Raw genomic sequence first — 16,239 nt, forward strand, 5'->3', positions numbered from 1 at the left:
TGCTCATTTAATTTACATATCTCAGATACAAAAGTTTGCACTGTTTGGAATCCATGTGTCGTGCGTAGAAGTCGTTAACCCTGGGATAAAGGATGCCTGTCACAACTAACATTTTGAACACTTTCACGGCAAATTACCTCTTTTAAGGAGCTGGCAGTATTTTCAGCTATTTACCATCTTAGTTAAATCTTATGCCTTTAGTTTGAAACTGTATCATTCCTACAATTCCGTTAAAAAACCAAAGGAAAAGATATAGCCATCTGGGATGACTTTGTCACTCAAAAGATTAAGCTCTAGTAAATAATAAGCATACAAATTGATGGTTGTGAATAATTGTGTACATGTACAGAAACCTAAATTGCCATTAGTGGGAGGGACACAGTGGGTCATCCCTCCAAGAACTCAGAAGATTGCCCTGAAAATGAGTCCCCAATACTACACAGAGATAGGTCAAGTGATATGAAGTGTTAGCATGGCTTTAAGAAGTGCAAGAGCTCCCTGTAGCCTGATTGAGTTACGAAAATATCTAAAGAAAGAATTGGTTACCCAAGGAAACATAGAAAAAAGAGTCACAGAGGCAAAAATTGGCAGTGTCCATCCCAACACTGTCCAGAGGAGGAGAAGCCTGAGCCAAAACCTTGGGATATTGCTGTCACATTGGCAAGGATGTTTTTATTATGGGGAAGGATGCAGGGAACTGTAGCCAGTGGTGTATGGCTTTATTGGCAAGATCATCCTGACTCGGGAAATGGATGCATCAGGCTAGCCCAGCTTGATGCCATTAGGTATTTGATTCATCTCATGCTGCCTGTCCCGATTCCATGTTCACCGGTAACTTTCTAATTTTGGTGGAGCTTTCCATGGAGGTCTGCCAGTAGGGAGAGCACGTCCTGGTGGTATCAGTGTGAATCCCTTGACGTTTACATTGCTCGTTGTAAACCAGCGACATTCTGGTGTTGTACATCAGTCATGGGAGCTTCCGTAATGTGAGTTTGCCCCAAGGAATAGCTCTGCTTCAAAACAGGTTGCTAAGCCAGCAAGGCTGACCTAAGACTTTGGAGGATGACCACCAAGGACGTGGGAAGGATCGGGGACACAGGGGGAGGACAATTGGGAGACTGTATGTGTGGCTCTTTGGCCCACTCTTTCAATTTCCTTTCAGTGAAGATATTTACTTTGTTTTTTATTTCAAGTGATACTAAGTAGGATGTGAAATTTTTATATTTATCAGTGGGGGCAGGGGCTGACCGTGGGTTAAAGAAATCGAAACATTGCCCTAGAATGTGGTGAATTTAGTCCTTTGAGCCGTCTTGGGAGGTAGCCAGCCTGCTTCCCCTTGGGCAGCATCCCTAGCAAGCTTTGTCTTCCTGTGTAAGCGTGAGTGTGCTCACACACACGGTGTGGTAATTATTTAGGGCGAAAGTGAAATCTTTGGGCCATTGTGGACCAGTGTTAAATAAGCTTGCGTTTCTGGTATGAAGTGGAAGTTCTTTAGAAATCAAAGTGTATCTTCATTACATAATTGTCTGTGACTAATACTAATATGTAGTATTTTTGGTTAAGAAAAGGGAAACATCCTAGAATAGATGACTTCTAAGCTCACCTTCCAAACTCAAAATTCTGAATAAATTTTTTGATTAAAAAAAGGCAAGTGAATAATCCACTAGTTGCCATGAAATTAATAATTGATGAGCTTGCTGGTTGCTCATAACACTTAGTCATTCCAGTATGTTCAGTTTCACTAATGTGAATTGAGTGCCAGACACGTGCAAGGTACTGGAATGGACACCCCACGGCTCGCAGACCAGGGCCCTGCGGCTGTGCTCACAGAAATTGCAGTATTGTTGCAGATGGGACCGTGACGTCCTATGGGAAAGTGGCATTCTCTCCATGCAGAACACAAAAGTGATTCTGCTACTAGTTATGTAATCTCTGTAGACTGTTTCAGTCTGCTCCTTTCTCACTGATTGACAGTCTCCATAGAATATGTCTCATTTCTATTTAATGACTGCTGCTGTTGCTATAAAACATTTGATGTTGGCACTGACCTCATATAGACATTTGTTTTAGGGAATCTTCATGGTGTTCCTGCCTGTAGCCAGCCCACCGAGGCTCACCTCTGAAGAATTAGCTAGATACCCTGCTGCTACCATCTGCCATATCTGTTCAGGGGCTTTGCGCCAGCTATAACAATAACCCTTCAGTGTCGCATATTGTTTTGTATTTTGTGGCTGATTGGTGAGCAGGTGACCTGTATCTGACTTATTCCCAATATAAATCTCTGGGGGTGGGGGGAGGGAAATCCCTTAGGATTCATAGATACTGTCTATAAAAACAGATGAAAATGCTGACTGCAACAGCTATCAACACTTGTCATAATTTCCCTCCCTGGCAATATTCTGAGTAGTCTATTTAATGAATTGCTGCATCTCATCAACTTTATGTTGCTGGCTTTGCAGTGCTGACACACGTTACTACGCAGAACAAGTAGAAGGCACAGCATGTGCCTTCCAAGAGAAAATAGTCCAGGAAAAACTTCTGTCTTCTGCATTATATTAAATGTCTTGTTTAAAAAGCATTTAATGTTACTCTGGAAAATCTAACTATATAGCCTCATTTAGCTGGCCAGTCCTCATCTGACTGCGCCTTGTTGGAACCGTTTCTAACCTGGATGTAGTCATGTGAGGTTGGCATTGTGTCCACCTCTAGGCAACATATTTCTTACACTCTTTCAAATGCCTGTAACTGGGTATGGTAGAATCACCTGGACCATTTGTTAAGCATTGATATTTCTAGGCTTCAGTTCATATTTACTAAATCAAAATCTGAGCATAGCACCCCGGACAGTTCTGATGGGTAGCAAGCGTAGGAGCCTCTGTTTGGCAGTGCATTTATGCCCTTACCCAGCCATTTTTTTGAATGTATAAACTAGGATTTTTTTAATCTAAAAGTTGGTACTAAAATGTGCTGCTATCATTCTAGTAAATTCTTTGAGCTCAGCAGATTTTGGGTATCATCAGAAGCCCTATCCATCAATCTGAATGAGAATACCTAAAAAACTGAGAAGAGTGGGCCTGAGTATCACGTGAGACATACCTTTCCTGATACATTTAGGACAAGAAAACTGTCCAAAGAGGTGGGACATCAGATTTCTAAAGGTTAAAGAAGTGATTAGACTGGTATTTGAGAGTTAAGAGATGTAATAAGAAATACTTTCTGTGGAATCCAAAAGTTAGCTTTATAAATTTATTAATACAAATTATTCCAATGGCCAAATCATTCTCAAATTGGCTTACTAATGAGAGTGTAAATTAAGAGATAAGCAGAGTTATATGCACTGTTTACAAAAAGCATTTGAAAATGTATTTTATATTCAAGTACTAATAGCTTTTTGTTCTTTTTTCAGATAACTAACGTATTATTTCACTTTAGATGCTGACTTTCAAAAATTACTAATTTTTACTGGACCTACCATTATTGAATTGCCTGAGTTTACCCCAATAAATGGCCTCTTGTAGCTGTTAGTGTTTTATCAGTCTCATCCTTTGCTGGCAGCTGTCACTTTTGTTGAAATTTGTCAAAGCACCTTCTATTTCTGCTCCTAATCTGCTTTCTGCAGCAAAGGTGGGAGGGACCAAAGGTCACTGGGATAAATTCTAAATTTTCAAACATTATATAGTGACATTATTGTTGTATACATTCATGGGGTACAAACTGATGTTATGATTCTTTTAATACAACATGAAATGATTAAATCAAGGTAATCTATCACCTCAGAAATTTGACAATTTTTCTGTGATGAGAACATCATAAAAATTTAATTCCTCAGTTTATAAGCTGTACTATCACAATCTCAGGTATTCAGAATGAAATTCTTGAGCTTTGTTTCTCAATTGCTCTAGCTATCCTCCTGCCCCAGACTCCCAATTAGCTAGAACCACAGGTGTGCACAACCATGCCTAGCTAATTCTTTTATATATATATGTATGTAGAGATGGGGTCTCACTGTGTTCTCCAGGCTGGTCTTGAACTCCTGGCCTCAACTAATCCTCCCACCCTGGCTTCCCAAAGTGCTGGGACTTCACTGTGCGCAGCCTAATTTAAATGTTAGCTTTTAGTGTGCCTTAATGTTAAGATAGACATTGGCAATTTTTTTTTTTTTTTTTTTGCAAATATAACTTTTGCATTTGTCTCTTAAATTGAAGACATTAAAAGTACCTGGTAATTTGTGCAATCGTTTCAGCGTTATGTGGCTTAAATTAAAACTTTATTGGCTCCAAGAAACCTGACTTTTAATTATCTTTGCACAGTATATTCACTACCATACCTAGATGAGTATTTCAGCAATGCTATAAAATTGAGTAACAGTGAAGCACAAATAAAACCAACTCCGATGAAATTTTGGGTGGCGGGGTGAGGGACAAGTATATAAGCAACACTGTATTTGCATCTATCAGAGAATACACCTTAGCACAGAAGAGAAGTGGGGTTTTATAAAAATCTGCAGTAGAATCACAAGGGGCTTTTCCATGAAAGACCAATGTCAGTGACCTTATGGGTTTTTAAAAGTAGAAGCAAGTCGGCTGACGGAGGAACATAACCTGTCTGTGCTTGCGATGCCGCTTCTCTGCTTGGTGCTACATCTAGACACAGCACCAAGGAAGAATTCAGAAGTAGAAAGACATCACCTTTTAAATGATTGCAATTGCTGCTTTTCTTTATTCAAGTGAGATACTTTTCACTGGCCCAAGAATTCATACTGTCATTTTTGATAGAAGATTTAAAAGAAAATTGCCAATTTAAAAAGGGGGTAAGCTCTTACCAAGTTTAGAAAGGAAATCTCTGTTGTTGACCTGTGCTCTTGATAGATTTGGGAAACTTAAATCCTGAGGAGTGGATTTATCTTCTAAAGGATGGAAATTGTGATAATACTATTAGTTTTGGTCCCTGAGTACAATGTGCAATGGTAAGTCCTCAGGAATTCTCATCTCTGGCTTTAAAATATTATGTGTTGCATTTTTTCTGAAAGGACACATAGGAGCTATGTGACTTTTGGTTTTTCAGCTGCTTCAGCTGTTTCCACATCAGAAAAATGTAGATAAATAACACCTACCGCCTAACATTTTGGTGAGGCTTTAAATGTTGGAAAATACCTTGCATAATAAATAGCAGTCTCATTACAATACCTTATTACTCAGACAACCATGGGAAGAGCAAATAAAAGTCTAAGTATGCAGTATGTATTTTTAGCAATTAAGGATAATTGTTCTTCAGCCCCTCTGTAAATCTTTTAAGTTAGTCTGTCTGGAGTGAGGGGTCAGGGTGGGAGGCAGGAAGATGAACAGATGCAGGGCTGTAGAGTTGAGGAGAGCTAGCCAGCTCTCTATAAAGCAAGTTGGTGGGGAAAGTTTCTTCCTTGTATACGTGCGAGACATCGTCAGCTTCTGGAAGAAGGCCAACTGCACTGCGTGGGATCTTGACTTCACCTTAAGGGGTGAAGAGTGGCTGATGGGTGGAGTGGTAGACAAAGTATGCACGTGACTTGATTACAGGGGAGGGGCTGAAGGACCTGGAAGAAGGACACTGCCTTGGAGAGCTGTCCCCGAGTGCCAGGGCACCCCCTTAAACTCTCAGGACCTGAACCATCTTGTGGCGCACAGTCTGTTTCTTTGCATTTCACTCTCCATAAAATAACAATGCAGCAGTGTCACATTTTTAAAAATGAAAATTCTATACCTATTTGTTAAAAAGAATATGATTGTTATAAACAATCCTGAACTATAGAAAAAAAGAAAACAATATATCCTGAAACCTCAGAACCAAAGATATCTGCCTTGTCTCAACTCCAATGCCTGCAGATCAACATCCTTCACAGCTGTGAAGGGGCTACACGAACCTGATTTTGTGTAGGGCAACCTAAACCACAGAAGTTGTTCCTGACTAGGAAGTTTTAATGATCCTTTGATGACAGATCATTAAAAATACGTTATCTGCAGATTCTCCTCTTTCTTACAGTGTACTCTATTAAATGCTCAAATAGCAGTCAGCTTAGTTGTCTATACAAGTGTATACTTTCTGTCTTTGTTATACCACATAATTCGAATAGGCAGATTTTATTATGGTGTTGTGGCCAGTGTTCCAGCAACATGAATTTCACCTCCATATTCTGCAAGTAGGCAAGAACCATGCAAGTATTTGGGAAGCCAGAACTGCTTAACTTTTGTGGCTACCAAAATAATGGTAAATACTGTATTATCTTAAAAGCAGCTTTTTAGTAATAAATAGTCTTTTCCCCTGGAGAAAGAAATGTGCTTATGCTTAATCAAAGCCTTATAAATATATTTAAAAGAAAAAAAAAGTCAATCTGATTTAGCCAAAAAATATGTACACATAAGGCACAAGCCTCTATGCCTTATTTGCTATTACCTTCCTTTTTTTTGTTTGTTTTGTTTGTTTTGACAGGGCCTGATTACATCAAACAGAGATTACAGGAAGGTGTAGATGCTAAAGAAAATCCAGAAGAAAAGGTACCAGAAAAGCCGCCCACACCAAAGGAATCTCCTCATTTTTATCGCAAAGGCACGACACCCCCGAGATCTCCTGAGGCAAGTCCCAAACAGAGCCACTCTCCCCAGCCTCCTTCCCCAAAGCCCACGAAGAAGCAAAACCCCAGCTCAGGGGCAAGACTCAACCAAGACAAAAGGAGTGTGGCTGACGAGCAGGTGACGGCCATTGTCAATAAGCCCTTGATGTCAAAGGCTCCCACGAAGGAGGCAGGAGCAGCCGTACCCCAGTCCAAGTACTCTGGCCGCCACCACGTCCCCAACCCCAGTAACGGGGAGCTGCATTCTCAGTATCACGGCTACTACGTGAAGCTGAACGCCCCCCAGCACCCTCCAGAAGACCTGGAGGACGGTGATGGATCGAGCCAGTCTTCCTCAGCACTGGTGCACAAGCCGTCCCCTAACAAGTGGAGTCCCTCCAAATCTGTGACAAAACCAGTTGCCAAAGAAAGCAAAGCTGAGCCAAAAGCTAAGAAGTCTGAACTTGCTATACCAAAGAATCCAGCAAGCAACGATTCGTGCCCTTCTTTGGAAAAAGAAGCCAATTCAGTAAGTCTCGCACGACGTGTTTTCCCTTCCTTTCTTCCCTTTGGTTCTTTCGGGGAGAAGTGTGGCATAACTGTGCATCTCAATCACAGCCATGCAAACAGAGGTTCTAGGAACATAGGGTTGTTTAGAGCAGAACATGTTTGTAGCTTGAAGACAGCAAAGAGCTCCCCGGGCAGAAATACCTCCATGTCCGCTCAGCCACCCACCTTCCACATAACTCAGGTAGGCAAGGCCTGACCAGGTTAGCGCGGCATCTCTTTGTGTCAAGGCCTTATCAGCACATCCTGGTGAGCTTCACAGAAGCTTGCTCCGATTGCTAGAAAGGAATCGTGGCCCCTGCCAAGGGCCGGCCACTCTCCGAGTTCCAGCTAGGACGACACCACCAAGTTCTTAGCTTTGCCCCCACAATGGTCAGCATCTTTATACAAACAAAGTCTCTTCTAACCACCGTGAAATCTTCTCCTAAGTACTTAGTTTGGACTTTACTTACTTAGCCAGGCTTTGCAGCTAGAACATTTTTCTTTCCCAGATGAGAACTAAACACTGAACCACTTCCAGCAGTTCAAGGGAATCTCTCTGGTCGTCTGATTTCTCAGAGTGTGAGCGTATCTTCCAGTTTCGGTTCTCTAGCAGATGTTACTGTTATCGACTAGTCTTGAGCATTTAAGATATCTATTATTCAGCCAGGAAAGTTCTGTGTTATTGAAAAATCTCTACCTCCTCTTTCAAATGAGATTTACTTGTTGAATGATACATAGAATTAGTATTTTATCAAATTCTGTATCATTTATAAAATCTGAAGCTAAGTAATTAATTGATTAAAAAATTGGCCGGCTGACCTGTTGACCTGGTCTCATGCCTTTGGAATACAGGTGTTGGATGTTAAATGTAGCTTAAGGAAGAAACCTCAGCTGACCTAATATTCAATTGTAACTACAGAGACATATTTGCATACTAGTATGGAATAATATCTTGGTCAACATTAATATAATATAGCCATCAGTTTCTTATTTTCATCTGTTCGATTTACTCATATGGTTAAACAGTTGAAGTTTGTCTTTTTAATTAACTTAGGCTTGAAATATGTTTATCTATTTTGCTAATATTGATAAAATACTGGTTCTTTTTGTTTTTTTCAAATTCCCAACTTTTTAATTAGCTAAATATAAATTAATCAGATTAACTGGACTAACTTCCTGAGAGACTCCATGGAGATAAATGGTTTTCAAAACAAACTAACTTTATGAGACTCTGGCTTTTCAGTAAGCATTCATTTTTTAAAATTTTTAACATTGATACATCAGCATCCTGATATTACAACTATAATAATGTCACTGTTGAATTTGTAAAATGTAATGCTTCACTTCTCATTTGACTTTCGACATGGATAGTCCCACGTTAGTAAGGCCTCACATACATATCAGTGTTAGTTTGCCTGATTTACAAGGGAGAAATTCAAACAACGCAAGATCATATAGTTTACATCTTTGGGTGCCCAGCAGTGGCGTTCAGTTGACTTCTGGAACTCCACAAAGAGAGGCATATGCCCCAGTGTCCTACCTTAGGCTGTGATAGGGGGAAAAAAAAAAAAAAGGTCGCGTTACCTAGCTTGTACCACGTAAGTATCTTTCTGTAAAGCAGCCTCCTTATTTAGGAAAAAAAAGTCTATTTTACTTATGTGCAGAATCCTCAGATTCTTAAGTTGGCCAAGCACCCTCCCCTCAGTAGGTCAGTGTCTAGGGTTCTCTTCCACAACCAAAGGCACAGAGGAGGCCCCAGCAGCTGAGCAGCCTCCCTGAGCTTCAGGCTGCCCTCTGCATGTGACAGGGACTGCAACTCAAGCTTGACTTGGCAGCTTCATGTGAAGAGTCTAACAGGTAACATTGTCTTCCTGATAGTAACAGAAAGCCGCCTTCCCCCATCCCAGCAACTGTTTTCTTCCCAGGGTTAGGGGGGTAACACAAGCATCATAAAGGTAGTCAATGAATGACCTTTAAAACAATGGAGTACTACATACAATTTTGAGATAGACACTGCATAAGTTAGAGGTTTATAAATAACAATTTAAAAATGCATGGAATTGGACTCTGTTGCCAAACTTCCTGGATTCAAAACCCAACTATGTTGCTTACCACCAGTGTGACTCTGGACAAGTTTTCTAACCACTGTGTGCCTTGTTTTCCTCATCTGTACTTATCTCATAGGGTTATTGTGAAGACTAAATGAATTAATACTTATAAAGTTCTTAGCACAGTGCTTAGCACAGAGTAAATGCTCAAAAAGCACTGGTTATCATGATGGTGATGTTTGTTTCAACACTGTACTAGTTGAAGGAAGCGTAAGTAGCTCATAAATATTCAAATGCATTTGATCTATCCTTAGGATCACCCTGGATATTGATCTAGAAATACAGAAAATCTCCTGGGACAGACTACCGCTTAGAGAAAATTAGTGACTTGCATGTGAGAGGCAGGAGGAGGGAGGCTGTGGCAGAGATTACGCTAAACTTGTGATGCCTGTGAGCAGTGGTTGCATGTGAACTCATGTCCTAGGGCACACAGTCTATTTTGTAGGATTTTGCAACATGGCAATTTTGGAAGGCACCAGAAGAGGCGTTTTTAGAGCTTTATCACGTAGACAAGGAGGACTCTTCCAATGAGCGATCTCAACCCATTCTGAAAACTGCCTGCACTTTTTTCCCAGCCATTACTATGGTCAGCTTCCAAGCTTGCTTTGAGATTATCTGATCTCTCTTTTGAACTTGCGTAAAATCTAAAGCATCCCTGGCAGGTCAGATTTGAACCTCACACCAAAAAAGAAATGTAAATACACGTAATTAAACTTTGCTATTAATGCTAAATTTAACTTTGCATTTTTCATGTTTTTAGTTAGAGAAGTTTTAAATTAACATAAAGAAACCATAAAAACTCTTCTACAAGGAAATTCTTCACAATTTTAAATATGAGTAAGTCTCTTAAAAAAAATAATTTATGGAGTTAGAATTTTTTTTCATATTATTTTCTAACTGCCCAACAGTTTTTTCCAACTAAGACTTACACTTTGCCCTGCTACAGCTTCTTTCATTACACCTGTCCCAGTCAGTCTTGAAAAGCAAGACTGATTTTTTTTTTCATTTTGCTATTTTAAGCTACAACTGGCCACCACGGTCATATTTATGGGACTTCACCTTAAAGCTTTTCACTGTGTACCCTGCACCTCGGTATCTGAAGAACACAGAGGTCACGGCTTGATATCTGCCTGTTAAACATAGCATCCCAGATTTTTATTTTTCACCTAGTTGCTGTTCGAACCTTTAATATCTGGCTTGCTTTCATCTTCACTGAGTCATCTTTAAAAATAGCTTTATAAATGGAGCTACCCTGGTAGGAGAAATATATATATGTGTGTATTTTTCATTCTGGATAAAACATTCATTCATTATTCATTGAATCCAGGTTACCAGTACAAACGTGAAGAAAGATACTAAGCTAAATTCAACTCAAAAGAATAGACACGCTCAAAATACGAACCAATTTGAAAGGGTTAGATAAATTCACACAGCTTTGTAAAGATTTACGGAATGGGCATGAAAGGGTCAGGCACGTCTTAGACTTTAGAGTTGGCTTCGCTGAAGGCACTTTCTCTGTCATTCCACTTTCCTGGGTCCACTGTAAGACACTGAACTGTGCATTGTATTGTTCTGATCCAGTATACTTTTTCTCTTTTATATCACTAAATTATCTTTGAGAATTATAAATTAAACCCACTGGCCCAAAGAGTTGAAATGATCCCAAATTCTTAACACACTCATGAACAAAATCTGATCAAAGTGCATAGTAGTATAGGTTGAGCATCTGAAATGCTCCAAAATCCAAAACTTTTTTTTTTTTTTTTTTAAGAAACAGGGTCTCACTATGTTGCCAGGCTGAAGTGCAGTGGCTTTTCTCAGATGCGATCATAACTCATGCAGCCTCGAACCTCTGGCCTCAAGAGATCCTCCCACCTCAGCCTCCTGAGTAGCTGAGATCCAGGCACTCACCACCATGTCCGGCTAAGATCCAAAACTTTCTGAGCACTGACATGACGCTCAAAGGAAATGCTCATTGAGGCATCTTGAATTTTGGGTTTTCAAACTTGGGATGTTCAACTGTTACATCCAGAAAAAATCTGAAACCCAAAAAACTTCAAGTCCGAAGCCTTTCAGATGAGGGATACTCAACCTGAAATAGTATTTCCTTAATCTCTGTGTGAGTGGTGATGTAGAATGATCATCTCCATTATTTTTCTGAGTTATGAGAGTTTCCTACATTATGTTCTAAGTTAAACATAATTAAGGAGTTGCATAGGTTAGGACTCTCCTATTAACTTAGAACACAACTATTCTAAAAGAGCAGTTGGCCATTATCAAGATTTGCTATTTTCCTTATACTGTGGGAATTATAAGATATAGATAAAAATGTCATTTTAAATAACTTGATGGGAAATTGCTTTTAAACTAAGGCCTGTGGCTTTAATAGCGATGTAGAAAAAAGAGTATGGAGCTCTGAAGTGAACAGGCTAAAGTTTATTCTAGTTCTTATCTGTTTAAACTGGCTGAGTAACCTTGGACAAGACACTCGTCCTCTTGAAGCTCTGCAAAATGGAACTAATAATCACAGGTAAAGAATAAATGAAAAATAATCTACTTAGAAATGCTTAGCCCACTGCCTGGCATTAAAAAGACCTGCAGTAAATGTTTGTTTTCCTCCCATTTCCATGGGGTTTGGAAACTGGGGTTTTTCTTCTTCCAAATAGTCCGTGTCTCAAGGGCACCCATGTTCCTTCCTCATCTGCCCCTCCGTTTTGCTAATCACCCTGTGTGTTCTTCATTTCAACAACCACATCCACAGCACCTGGGACAGTATGGGGAGATAGGAGGATCTCGTTCAATACTGGTTGCCTGGGTGACTTAGTGCGCTGGGTACATAGTGGTGACCAAGACAAGGCTCTGCCACTGTGGAGCTCAGAGTCTAGGGGAAGAAGGCTATGAACAAATGACAATAAAGTAGGAACAGTGTTAGGATAGAGAAGGAAGTGGGCCCTCTGACCTCTCCCAGGGAGATGTGGCCTCATGCAGGGAAGAGACCCAGAGTAAGTGACATGGGACCCAAACCCTAGACCCTGAGAGCAGAGCACTTGACTGATGGCAGTTTCAATCTCCCTTACCCACGTCGCCCCTCACAGGAAAAAAAAAAAAAAATGCACTTGAGGCTTCTATAACATTGTTTCAATGTAGTCTTATTTGATATCCAAATAGAGTGTAACTGTTTCCTCATCTTTAAAATAAGGACAAAAATTTGAAATACAAAATAAATATAATCTTGATATCACAAAATAAGGACAATAAAATTACCTACCTCATAAGGCCCATTTGGAACACTTTTAATACTATTTAAGGATTAGATAGACACTATTTTAACAGTAAATACCAAGATTGTGTCTTTGTAATAAAGGTGACTTCTCATAAATTCCTTTAAATGGCCTGAAAAAAAAAAGTGACTTCTCCATGGGCCAGATCTGAAAAGATGGGTCATATGAGGTTGGTTTGTTTAAATAAGTTTGGGGAACTTAGGCTATCTGGTGTTTATTCTGATATTTATCAAAATAGGATTCTGCAGTTTGTTAAATATAACTGAATTTTGAAATGTTGTGGTTGTGATTAGAGAAATAAAAAGTTAGACTTGTAAAATAACTTCTAAGAATATTCGACTTCCCATGTGTAGTTTTTACTTAAAGGACAGGATGGTGTCCCAAACAAGAGAAGACCAGGAAAAAGCAAGAGTTAGAGAGCCTCATCTTGAGTTTTTCCTTGGAGGCTTCATTGTCTTACAGATTTTACCCCCATGTTCTAGCTGCCCTTAGGAGGAAACAGTTCATCCTCATTTGAATGACATCCTAACAACAAATGCATATCTCAGTTCCTGTCAGTTCCTCCTAACCCCCTCTGTGGTGAACTGTGCCTCAACCCAGGCTGTTGTCCATTGTTTTAGGGTGAATGAAGCAGATTATTGTTTAAAACATTTTTAAACTAAATTCAAGCCTGGATTCATTTTTAAGTAAAAATTCAGAAATGGCATCATCTAAATATAGCATTGCTATTTTTAATTTATACCTTTTGGAACTACGGTCATCATTCATGCCTTATTTAATGCAGCCACGTTTTCTTATATTTTTGGTAATCAGTTTTGGTAATACAGTGATATTAACATGGAAAAGTTATGCTTGTTTTGTTCTGCTTCATTTCCAGGGCCCTAATTCAGTCATGATTGTCCTTGTCATGCTGTTGAATATCGGGTTGGCCATTCTTTTTGTTCACTTTCTAACTTGACTGGATTTAGGAAAGGTAAGAACAGCCTTAATTTCTATCTAAAATCACAATGAGTAACATTCTTTTCTCATATTCAAATTTACTATTTTTTTTTAAACAACATATTGTCCTTCACTTTAATTTTGGCTATGCCTGAATGTGATTCAACATGGTTACCTAATGCTGTAACTGTTTTGACCCTTCAGTGAAGTCATGACAACTAGTGGTGTTAGCCCACAGTTCTCTGCAGTGGTGCCGTCAGCCTTTTAAATGGCCCACCCCAGGCAGACTCAGACACAGGGAAGGAGGCTTGGAATTAGGATGGGATCGCAAGAGAGATGAAAACTTGGAAAATTCAGCCAGAGGACCTGTTCGGTTCCCCTGGGAATGCTTTGTGGCTTTGGGGTCCTCTGGGAGCTGAAGCACACAGCCATGTTGGAGAACAAAACTTAATAATGATTCTTTTTTAAAATCTGCTGAAGCAGCCCCATCCGGCGAAGTTCTTGGCAGTGGCTACTCCATCTGTCCTAGCAGAGTGTGACTAAACTGGAAATGTATGGAGCTGCATTTTTTTGTTGTTGTTTGATGGAAGTCAACAGCTGCCTTACTATTTTACCATCTGACGTTTTTAGTAGGGAGCTGGGGAAACGACTGCCCGAGGAATGCGGTCGGAGGATTGTGTTGCTGTGGACGTGGTTCCAACATTCACTCCTATCTCATTAGAAGAAATAGGTAGCAGCATCACTCACCAGTCTTATGCCATGACCTGCTGCTTTAACATCTCCTGGAATGTTCTGGGAGAGAAGGTTTTGTTTGCTTGTGCACGACTCTTGTTCATTTTTGCTGTTTATTTAAATATGATGTATAGTCACCTATCACCTGCGGTCCTGGCCAGACGAAACACACGTGTTGCATCTCAAGGAAAAGAAACGACAAAGTGCTAGTGAAAATGTGCTTATTTTGATAGCAATACACCATTTTTTATGTCATTTATTCTTCTTTAACCTGTAAAAGGCTATTTCTCTTTAAAATTTAGCAATTTGAAGCCATCGTACCTTCCTAAGAAATCATTTTATTTTAAAAATTTTATCATTTACTGAGATGAATTATTTACGCACTTAGGAGGTGCTAAATTTTAAAAGCTGAAAGACAACAGAATTCAAAGAAGTATAGTCCAAACATTGCATGGATTGCAGTAATCAGTGTTTAAAGGATTCAGTTTCTTTGCTGACGTACTTTACAACCAAATAAAATCTTGTCAGTGGCTGTGTTAATTCCCATGAAAGTTAAGCAAGATGCTATTAATAACTGTGCTTCTCTTTCTTGTTTTCTTTTTCCAACTTAAATTTCTGTTGAATACATTCAGGTAGAGCATAAAGCTGTGTTCAATCCCTGCCTCTCAGTTTTCTGCCTTTCCTGTTTTTCAAAGTCCTTTTGTAATTTCATTTCAAATTTTAAAGGCTTAGACATTTTTATTTTAAATATGTGTCTTTTGCAGTCCTTTGTCATTCTGACATCTTCTGGTTTTTTGCTGTTTTATAATTTATCTTTTATTATTCAGAAGCATGCTTACTTAGAGAAACTAAGTGGTCTTTATAACAGTAATTATTTAAAACGAAATCAGGGGAGGAAAGGTATCTGTTAAATCTTTTAAAAACATTACATTGCAGAGGGGGAGCTATTCCTAAATATTTTCATGATTTGCATGGTTTAATCAGATTCTTTTTACCTTATTAGCTACCTTTTCAGTGCAGAAGAGACAGTTCACATAATTCCCATGTTAGCACAGGTGTGGACTGAATGCTTCGTCACCTGCAGGGTAGTAACCCAGTGATGTTTTTTGCAGAAGTACAATATGTTGAGAATCCTGGGTGTGACCAATATGGAATAAAGAAGAAGGCAGAAAGAGAGCAAATGAAAAATTACAACTTGTATATTTATTTTTTACGTTTTGCTTTGACTTTTAAATTTAGGAAGTAACGTTTTTACCTGAGAACAGGCGTTTAAGTTCCTGTGTCAGTCTCAGTACTCTCACTGCTCCTTCCTAACCCCATAGCTCCTTAGGCTGGGAAAGCTGATTTTTTTTTTTAAAAAATAAAATAAAATAAAATATTTAATCTTATTAAGTGTTTATTTAAAACGCGTAATGCTTTGGAAGTAATGGGTAACAGATAACTAAAGGATATGTTTATAAAGTGAGCATGTGGGTCCCATTTATAAATATATGTATGATTTATAAGCTTTTTTAAAACAAAGCTCAAATTGTTGGTATTTTTCTAAAATGTGCACAGCTGTATTTTACATGAAGGCTCTTTCTAATGGGTTGTTATACTGTACTCTACATTTTGGACAGCACATGCAGTCTGCCAATGTACTTAATAAAACATGATTTTGTTTATTTAAAGTTTCTTGCTGTGAAAAAGAACTCCCTACCTGTGAGTTCCTTTATTTATAATCCTTGAAACCAAAATGTATAATGTACAGTTTTCACAACTGTATCTGCTCTAATAAAAAAAAAAGTTGGTTATTAATAAAGTTGGAGGTGTGTTTCCTTTGTGAGTAAATTACTGTCTTGAGTTATATGGAATGTTCTGGTGGTGGTGTTGAAAGAGATCTGCTGAAAAATTAACAATAGAAATAGAAAAAAAAGACCAGGTGCGGTGGCTCACGCCTGTAATCCTAACACTCTGGGAGGCCGAGGCAGGCAGATTATTTGAGCTCAGGAGTTCAAGACCAGCCTGAGCAAGAGCGAGACCCTGTCTCTACTAAAAAAAAAAAAAA

The 16,239-nt window shown here is 39.1% G+C and overlaps 1 protein-coding gene across 4 annotated transcripts in view; it reads left to right on the plus strand.

Annotated features, from left to right (window-relative positions):
* The window catches only part of JPH1 (junctophilin 1), a 75,101-nt gene extending 59,111 nt beyond the window's left edge, over window positions 1–15,990 (plus strand). The window contains exons 4-6 of one of the 4 annotated variants that reach the window (XM_069466346.1): window positions 6,463–7,112; window positions 13,399–13,494; window positions 13,665–15,990. In XM_069466346.1, the coding sequence (XP_069322447.1) occupies window positions 6,463–7,112; window positions 13,399–13,479 (731 nt within the window). In that variant the 3' untranslated portion in view covers window positions 13,480–13,494; window positions 13,665–15,990. The remainder of the gene's footprint in view (window positions 1–6,462; window positions 7,113–13,398; window positions 13,495–13,664) is intronic. The other 3 variants (XM_069466348.1, XM_069466347.1, XM_069466349.1) reach the window with 3 other exon arrangements.
* The last annotated feature ends 249 nt before the right edge of the window (window positions 15,991–16,239 follow it).

Source organism: Eulemur rufifrons, chromosome 3 (assembly GCF_041146395.1).
Source record: "Eulemur rufifrons isolate Redbay chromosome 3, OSU_ERuf_1, whole genome shotgun sequence".
NCBI lineage: Eukaryota > Metazoa > Chordata > Mammalia > Primates > Lemuridae > Eulemur > Eulemur rufifrons.